This window comes from Peromyscus leucopus, chromosome 16_21, assembly GCF_004664715.2.
Source record: "Peromyscus leucopus breed LL Stock chromosome 16_21, UCI_PerLeu_2.1, whole genome shotgun sequence".
Lineage (NCBI taxonomy): Eukaryota > Metazoa > Chordata > Mammalia > Rodentia > Cricetidae > Peromyscus > Peromyscus leucopus.
In genome coordinates this window covers 17151161-17160186 of record NC_051084.1, presented here as the reverse complement: position 1 = coordinate 17160186, position 9026 = coordinate 17151161, and the positions used below count along the sequence as shown (strand labels likewise).

Genomic DNA, 9026 nt, shown 5'->3' with positions numbered 1-9026 from the left:
CAAGATTCAGAGGGTCTTGTCTGAGATTCTGTATAATAAGCTTGGACTGAGCCTGCTGATGTTCAGACCACAAGCTGCAAGGATGTAGACCAGGATCCCCTAGTCAATGCACAGTCTCACTCACAGCTGATAACAGGAGTCATTGTTGAAGAAGACTGTATTCCCCCACACTTGCAATACCAGCACTCAGGCTGAAGCTGGATGATTTATAGGAGTAGAAGGTCAACCCAAACTATTGTATCGCTCACTTTTCTCGTTAATGTAAAACAAACAAACAAACAAACAACCTCAAAGAAGAAATAAGCAACTTAAGGCAAGAAGGATTTATTGTGGCTTTGATTTAAGAAGGTACAACCCATCCTGCCAGGAAAGCCATGGTGGAGTTCATGGAAGCTGGACCATGTGGCTGGGATGACTCACATCTCCATGCATCAGGAAGCAGAGTGTGAGCATGCTGGCTCTTATTCCCTTATCTTCAGTCTGGGCCCCCAAATCACGGGCTGGTGTCACCCACATTCAGTGTAGTCCCCTCCCCTCAGTTAATCTTCTCTGGAAATCCTTTACAGACATTTCCAGAACTGCAAGTCCTGGGAGATTCTAAATCCAGTCAAGCTGACAATGAAGATTTGCCATCACAGCTACATAGTGAGTTCTAGGCCAGCCTGAGGTACAGTGTGAGACCCTGCAAAAGAGAGAGAAAGAAGAAGTAATATCTGGTCTCCCTGCTTTACAGTCTAAGACAGTGGATCTGGAAAGAGGCCTGAGAATTCTAGAACAAGGTTTGAGGTCACTGATGTCAATCATCAGAGCAGCACCCACAACAAAGAACAGTCCCAAATGTCATCACCACTGAGTTGTCATGTTGACTGGTACATATTGTTTTCTCTTCTATGGTGTTTAGCTCAGGTAAGCAATTAACATGATGAAAGTCTCTGACTGATATCTGACTTATAGACACAATTAGTGAATTCAAATTCTTATCATTTAAACATGAAGAAATTTATTATGTGAAATTATAGGCTTACAAATTTTTTATCTTAGAAAAATCAAACCCCAAACTTGAGTCTTCACATCTAGGTACAGAACACAAAGCCCATCAACACCAGGTTCTATAAGGGTACAGGTAGGTCACTGGTGGAGCCAAGCACTCAAGTTGTACTCAGCTGCAGGGATGTTTAGCAGAGTGATGGGGGACTAGGTCTCTGCTTCCTTTCTAGACTTTCAGGGAGGAGGGAGTTCTAATGCCAGGACATGGGGCAAAGGGGTGGAAATAAAATGACAAACGCTTTCTAATACATCCTTTTCCATCTCTGAGGATAAAGACAGAGAAGGATGCAGAATGAGTCAGTTACAGAGGAAACTTCTAGTCCTAAACCTCAGATAATATTCCAGGGTATGGTCACAGGCAGACCTACAGCAGGGTCAGGAAACACGAGAAGAGGATCAAGTACCCTCCCAGAGGCCTGTTTCCTCCTCCTGGAGACTCCACCTCAGATTTGTGTCCACATCACCAGAATCCTCAATGTGAAACCTTTGTTCTCTATTTTCAGGTGTTCCTCACAGAGTTACTTAAAAATGGTCCCAAAGTGGATAAGCACAGATGAATGGAAACACTTTAAAGTAACAAAACAGGAGATGTGCACATTTACATACAGGGCTTGAAATTTCTCAGTGAAGCCCAAATCTCAAACATTTTCTTTATCCTTCCTGTATTCTTCCTCATCACAATGGCAGCCACAGCTCCAGCAACCAAAATTCCAAGGAGAACCAGGCCAGCAATTATTCCCATGGTGGGGATGGTGGGAGAGGGAGGAGGCTCTGGGAGAGAGAGTAGGAGAGGATAGAAGTGAGGGACCCTGACCCTGCTCAGGGCTCCTGCTTTCCCTAAGGACAGACTCTGTGCCCCCACACACCCCTTTACCCCATTTCAAGGACATGTGTGTCTCTGCTCTTCTCCTGAAGGCACCACCACAGCTGCCCACTTCTGGAAGGTTCCATCCCCTGCAGGTCTGGTCTCAATAAGATCCATGTCCTGGGTCAGATCATCCTCATCCCTCTGCCAGGTCAGGGTAATGTCCGCAGGATAGAAGCCCAGGGCCAAGCACCTCAGGGTGACGTCTCCTTCAGGCCTGGGGTGATGGGTCACATTTGTTTTTGGAGGATCTGAGGAGAAGAGTCAGAGAAGAACATTCTTCTGTTCCTTCCTGTGGAGCACTTGAGCTCTGATCATGTGATCACCCCAGAGTTGGGTTGGAGATTTAGAGAGCAGTGTGTAAACTGCATGGACTCCGAATGCAGAACTATCTATTCCTTGGGAAGTTCTAGAATAAAGGCATGAACCTCTATACCCCTGAGTGGGTTAAAACACAGTGACTCTGAATAACTATAGCTGTCTGTGAACATTGACAGAAACAGGGTCTGAGATCAAAAGGGAACTGCCACTCACTATTTCAGAGTTGATACCTCTCCACTCCTAAACAGATGGAATCTCTGTTATAGTTTGAATATATAGTGTTCCCCCATGGCTCAGGTATATGAAGCCTTGGTTTGTTCTGGTGATGCTGATGATTCTAGTGAAATATTCAGTGTGTAGGGTCTACCTGGAGGGAGTTGGTCACTGGGAGGTGGGCCTTAAGAGTTACAGTCTGTTTGTAGATACTCTCTGCTTCCTGATATGTCCAGATGTGAGCAAGGTTTCTAGGCTGTGGCCCTGACCTGCTCCCACCACCATGTGCCTCTTATGAATTGTTAACTGATGGTTGGAGAGCCACAATACTTCAGTTCTTCTCCCATAAAGTTGCTTCTAATCAGGTATTTGGTCACAGTAATGAGAGAAGCAAGTCATACAATCCTTGAAAGAAGGGTGGATCCTGTGGGATCTGGAAACCAGGGATTCTTCCTCTGCTCCAGACCAATGGTGAAAGGGTGGTTGTGACTAACTGGAGAGGCATCAGCAAGTGTCTAGATAGGACACCAATGACAAATGTCTTAGTACTGTTCTGTTGCTGTGACAAGACACCATGACCAAGGCAACTTATAAAAGGAAGGGAGCAAGCTAACTGGAGAGCATGGGCTTGAAATCTCAGGATTCAGCCCCAGTGACACACCTCCTAATCATTCCTACACACTTGACAGTAAAAATCAAACATTCAAATTGTGTGTGTGTGTGTGTGTGTGTGTGTGTGTGTGTGTGTGTGTGTGTTTGCATGTACACATGCACCTGTACACGTGCAGCACATATCTGAAGGTCAGAAGACAACTTGTGGGAGTCAGTCCTCTTGCTGACTTATTGATTCTTTCATATTGCCTTAGATTATGCAGTCTTTGTTTCATAGAGGGATTAATAGTTACAGGACTCAACTTCTCTACTTCCACAGCACTCAGATCTATGTTCCACAGTCTTGGGAACCCTGTGTAGGGGCTTCTTAATTTTTAAAAGTATTTGTTTATTTGTTGTTTCAAGAAGTTCAGAGGGAGAACATTCCTGATTATCAAGGTTTCCCATACTGAATCATTACTAAGGTTCTATATGCATGCTGAATCTTAGGCTTTTCTCTGAATTAAAAGTTGGCCTGAGGGGTAGTCTGTGGCTGGAGGGCTTCTCTCCAGGTCCCACCAAGCCCCCACAGTTCCACAACCCACGTATAAAATAAACAAGAGTGGGAGATCCTAGCTGGATCAAGAAAAGAGAGGGAGAACAAGGAATAGGAGACCATGGTAAATGAAGACCACATGAGAAGGGGAGGAAGTAGAGAGCTAGGGAGGCCCACAGAGATCCACAAAGATACCCCCACAAAAGACTGCTGGCAATGGTCGAGAGACGGCAGGAACTGACCTACTCTGGTGATGGGATGGCCAGACACCCTGATAGTTGTGCCAGAAACCCCATCCAAGAACTGAGGAATCTGGATGCAGACATCCACGGCTGGGCCCCTGGTGGAGCACTGGGAGTCTAATTAGTGAGAAAGAAGAGGGTTTATATGAGCAAGAAATGTTGAAGCCAAGGTTGGATAAAGCACAGGGACAAATAACCAAATGAATGGAAGCACAGGATCTATGAACCAAAGGCTGAGGGGCCCCCAACTGGATCAGGCCCCCTGAATGGGTGAGACAGTCATTTGGCTTGATCTGTTTGGGAGGCAGCTGTGCGTTGGTGCTGGGTCCTGGGCTCGTTGCATGAGTTGGCTATTTGAATCCTGGGACTTATGCAGGGACACTTGGCTCGGTCTGGGAGGGGGGTACTGGACCTGCCTGGACTGAGTCTACCAGGTCGATCCCGGTCCTCGGGGGAGACCTTGATCTGGAGGAGGTGGGAATGGGGGGTGGCCTGGGGGGAGGGGGAGGGGGGCGAGAGGGGGAGAACAGGGGAATCTGTGGCTATTATGTTGAACTGAATGGTGTTGTAAAATAAAAAAAAATAAAAAAACAAAAAAACAAAAAAGCAGATGCTTATATTATTTACAAACTGTATGGCTGTGGCAGGCTTCTTGCTAACTGTTCTTATATCTTAAATTAACCCATTTCTATAAATCTATACCTTGCCATGTGGCTCATGGCTTACCGGCATCTTCACATGCTGCTTGTCATGGCGGGAGCTGTCAGTGTCTCCCTCTGTCTTCCTGTTCTCTCAATTCTCCTCTCTGTTAGTCTTGCCTATACTTCCTGCCTGGCTACTGGCCAATTAGTATTTTATTTATTGACCAATCAGAGCAACACATTTGACATACAGAACATCCCACAGCACTTCCCCTTTTCTTTTCTTCCTTTAAAGGAAGGTTTTAACTTTTACACATCACCAACACCAGCTTGGTATATTTGGGAATTGGGGTGTAGCTTCTCAGACTACTTCCTGCTGGAGGGGGGCGCTGTATCTTATGGGGACACAAAGAAACTTTTAGGATTATGGAGTAGTCCGTGAGGGTGTATCATCTGAGCCAGTTGCCTTGATATGGTTCTGGATGTTGGATCATCTGAGCCTTGGTGTCATCGGAGACCTTTCAGGGGGTCTTGGCTGGTCAAACCTGATGTAACTTAATCTGGAACAAATCCATAGCCTCTGGCTTTCTGTGGAAACAAAAGCAGAGCCTCATTTCCAAAGCAACATATCCTTACATCCAAATTTTGAAGTCAAGGTACCTTTAAAATATACATTTTGGCATAACTCAACAGCTTTTGCAATCAAGTGTTTTTCTTCAGTTACGAATATCAAAGAGAACATAATCCAGATTCTCTGTGTGTTAGTCATCTTTATGTGGCTTATTTGTTATATTACCTTGAGCCTATTGCTTTAAACTGCACCATTCTAAGACTGAAATGGCACTGTGGCTGCTGGCTCCACCCACTTCAGCTTCCCAACATGGTGGTAGTATGTTTTTAGTCAGCTCTGGGAGTCATCAACTCTCAGAAATAGTGGGTCTATGCTTCTATCAAAGCAGAGTGTAGCCCAGAAACCTCTTTTTGTTTTGTACTAGCAAAGGCTAAATCCACCACGCAGCTTAATGTGCCACTTGCAGAGGCTTCATTCCTGCCATACTGCAGGTCGAGTTCACACACCAGGAACCCACCATAGTAGCTCAAACATGCAGGCTGCTGCTAACTAGAGAGAGACAACTAGGAACTGTTTTCAGCTCCATTTTAGAATCTTTTTTTCTGAGGTTTTAGGTGGAAACTCTTTCCAACCCGTTGGGCGCCATTTGCAGCTAGAGTTTTCCTGTCTGGCCCACAGTCAGGACAAATCTCTGTCACTCAGACCCAACCAAGTAAACACAGAGACTTATATTGCTCACAAACTGTATGGCCATGGCAGGCTTCTTGCTCTCTGTTCTTATAGCTTAACTTAATCCATTTCTATAAATCTATACCTTGCCAGATGGCTCGTGGCTTACCGGCATCTTCACATGCTGCTTGCATGGCGGCGGCTGGCAGTGTCTCCTTCCACCTTTCTGTTCTCTCAATTCTCCTCTCTGTTAGTCCTGCCTATACTTTCTGCCTGGCCACTTGCCAATCAGTGTTTTATTTATTGACCAATCAGAGCAACACATTTGACGTACAGACCATCCCACAGCAGTAGTCTTTTACTTGTACTTCACTTTTTCTCGTTACTGTCTTATTCTTACCATCGTCTCCAAGTTTTTGGATTGCAGAAGCACAGCTCTAATCCCTGCTCTTTCCTTTATGCCCCCCTCCCTCACCCCAGCCATAAGAAGTGGTCAGCCAGCACCTGCATTCTGACTTTCCCCCTTTCAGTTTACTACATTTTCTGGAGAGATATGAACATCTATTCACCCTAGATAAGACTCCAACAACAGAACAAAGGGAGGATTAATCCAAGTCCATCTTTATCTTCCAACACTAGTTTGGCAATCCCATAAATTTATTGTCAGTTACTTACAGGTATGGTGGTATTCTATTTGTACTGAAATGTGATTTTAATTGTATGTTAATAAATAAAGTTGCCCCAGGGTCAGAGCTATTAGAGCCATAGCAAGAGCATGGTGTTGTTGTTGTTGTTGTTGTTGGTGGTGGTGGTGGTGGTGGTGGTAGTGGTGGTGGTGGTGGTGGTGGTGGTGGTGGTGGTGGTGGTGGCACAAGCCTTTAATCCCAGCACTTAGTAGAAGAGCTAGGTAGATCTCTGTGTGTTCAGGGATACAGCCAGCATTGGAGACACACGCCTTTAAGACCTGGAGGGCTGTACATACAGACAGTGACGAGGCAGTCATGTGTTTGGGTTTACAACCAATGAGAAGGCAGAACAGAAAGACTTTATCAAGACAAACACACAAGAAGTAGGTCTCTTTCAGAGAGGTAGGACCACCCCAGGAGGAAAGGTAAGGTTTTAGCTCTGAGCTCTGACCTCTTGGCTTTCTTTTTACATTGGTTCTGTGATTCTTATTTAATAAGATGATTGGTTACATCTACATACAGGCACATGGGTGAGGAGTTACTTAATTCTCAAAAACACCTGCATCACTGAAAAGTCCACTCCAGGATGAATGACAGCTTACAAGACTGCCTCACTGGAGTCTGCCTCCAGTGTATTTTATCAATTAACCTCCTTCTGCCCGCATCCTGGCTGTCCTGGAGTTCACTATGTAGACAAGGATGGCCTCTAACTCACTCATCCTCTGCCTCTCAAATGCTGGAATTAAAGGTATCAGTCACTACACCCAGCCCATCAATTAACTTTCTAACTCCTATATACTCTAGTAACTCTGTGACCAGGTGCAGCTGGTAGGATTCCTTGTGAGGAACATGGTAGAGTGTGAATGGCTGGAATCCTCAGCTATTCTGATTTTGAAATAGCCCATTGTACTCCAGGGGGACAGTATTTCACAATAGGTGGCTTAGGAATTAGTGCCTGTTCTCTTCCCCCATAAACTCTGCTCAAGGGTCAACAGAAGCTACCCCACATACCTGCACGCTGCAACATCTCCTTCCCTTTATCCAGGTATTTGAGAAGCCACTCCACGCACCTGCCCTCCAAGAAAGACTTCCATGACCTTGCAACACCAACTGCTTCCCACTTGCGCCTGGTGATCTGAGCCTCCTCGGTATCCACCGCAGTCCAGGAATGCAGGTCCCCGGTCAGAGAGATGTAATCCTGGCCGTCAATACCGACATGCTTATACCCACGGAGGAGGCGGTGGTCTGGCCCTAAGTCACAGCCGAACAGCCACTGGACAGCGTGAGACCCTGTTGCAGCCAGGGAGGTCAGCAAGGTTTTCTAGGTTAGCCCCACTCACTACACATAGCCTGTGTGTGATTGGTCAAAGCCTATTTCCAACTGAAAGGAAACCCTAGTAAATTGTTGAAAGCTTCTCCAGGATGATTCAACTTGCCGGTTTCACTAACCCAAGGTATGTTTCTATGGCCTTAGGAATACGGGGAGACTGTAGACTAGCCTTGTGAGTCTAGGGTCACTCACCATTCTCTCTCTGGCTATGATAGCCAAGCAGGGTCCACAGTTCTATTTTGCCAAGTATTAAGATGTCCCTGCCTAGTCGAGTCAGCTCCTTCAAATGCTCTGGGTCCTGTACTATAAATGGCACCCTCGGTTCCACCCGCTGACTCGGCATGTTGCTGTTGAAGCTCAAGATCTGCGTGTTGTCCACGTAGCCCACAACCATGAACCGAGGTTTGGGATAGCCAGGACCATACAAGGTGGTAGTGAAATACCGCAGGGAGTGCGAACCCAGGAGTGATGAGCTGTGATCTTGCACCCGGTCAGACCGGGGAACAGGTGCATCCGCTGGGAGGGGTGCAGTGTGCAGGGCTCCAGACAGGGACTGGAGAAGGGAGCCTGGCAGGGTCAACCCAGCTGGAGGAGGCAGGTGGGTCTGGTTGGGCAAGGGCAGACACAAGCCTTTCCCCTGCAGTCCCTCCAGGGTGCCTCCCTCCTCCCACAGAGAGGGCTTCTCTCTCTGTTCTGCACTCACCCAGGAGGGCCTGAGTCAGGGGCAGGGCAGCCATCAGCAGTAGAAAGAGTAAGCCAGGCAGCTTGATGTTTGGAGAACTTGAAGAGATTGGGTCTTTGTTCCTCTCTGCGGAGTTTTATAGCATTGGGAGTGTGTGAGGAACGATCACGATGACTCAGAGTCGTTCTCTGAAAATCCCACATATAGCAGAAATGAACATTTGTGAGTTCTTCTTTATTAAAAAAGAAAAAATAAGGCTAACAACAAAAACAATAAGAAAACTAGACTCAGAAGGACACTCCAGGACCACTTCATTGGTTTTGGCGGTGTGGAGTTGGGGGTTGGGGCGGTAAGGAGCTTATGAGGACAACAGCACTTACAAGCCATAATCTTAGCAGCTGCTGTCTGGAGAATATTGAGAGGAGAGTAATGCCTTTGAGTTAGGGTCAGTAATGGCAAACGATAAACAACTGCAGAAAGTGTGAAGAAAAACTGCATGCAGTCAAAATGCCAATGCACATAAAATAAAAATAACACATTTTTAAAAAGAACATCACTATTGTGGATGAATTAGATTGTCACTGGTCCAGAGAGCCAAATTATCTTGAGCTA

General features: G+C 46.1%; 1 protein-coding gene across 1 annotated transcript; it reads right to left on the bottom strand.

Annotated features, from left to right (window-relative positions):
• Positions 1 to 308: 308 nt before the first annotated feature.
• On the bottom strand, positions 309 to 8513 carry LOC114682653 (class I histocompatibility antigen, Gogo-B*0103 alpha chain-like). The gene is made up of 3 exons (XM_037199793.1): positions 8436 to 8513; positions 7414 to 7692; positions 309 to 2163 (listed from the first exon to the last, which is right to left on the bottom strand). Exons 1-3 carry the CDS (start codon positions 8467 to 8469, stop codon positions 1928 to 1930), a joined length of 549 nt encoding a protein of 182 aa, XP_037055688.1. The 5' UTR covers positions 8470 to 8513; the 3' UTR covers positions 309 to 1927.
• Between the last annotated feature and the right edge of the window lie 513 nt (positions 8514 to 9026).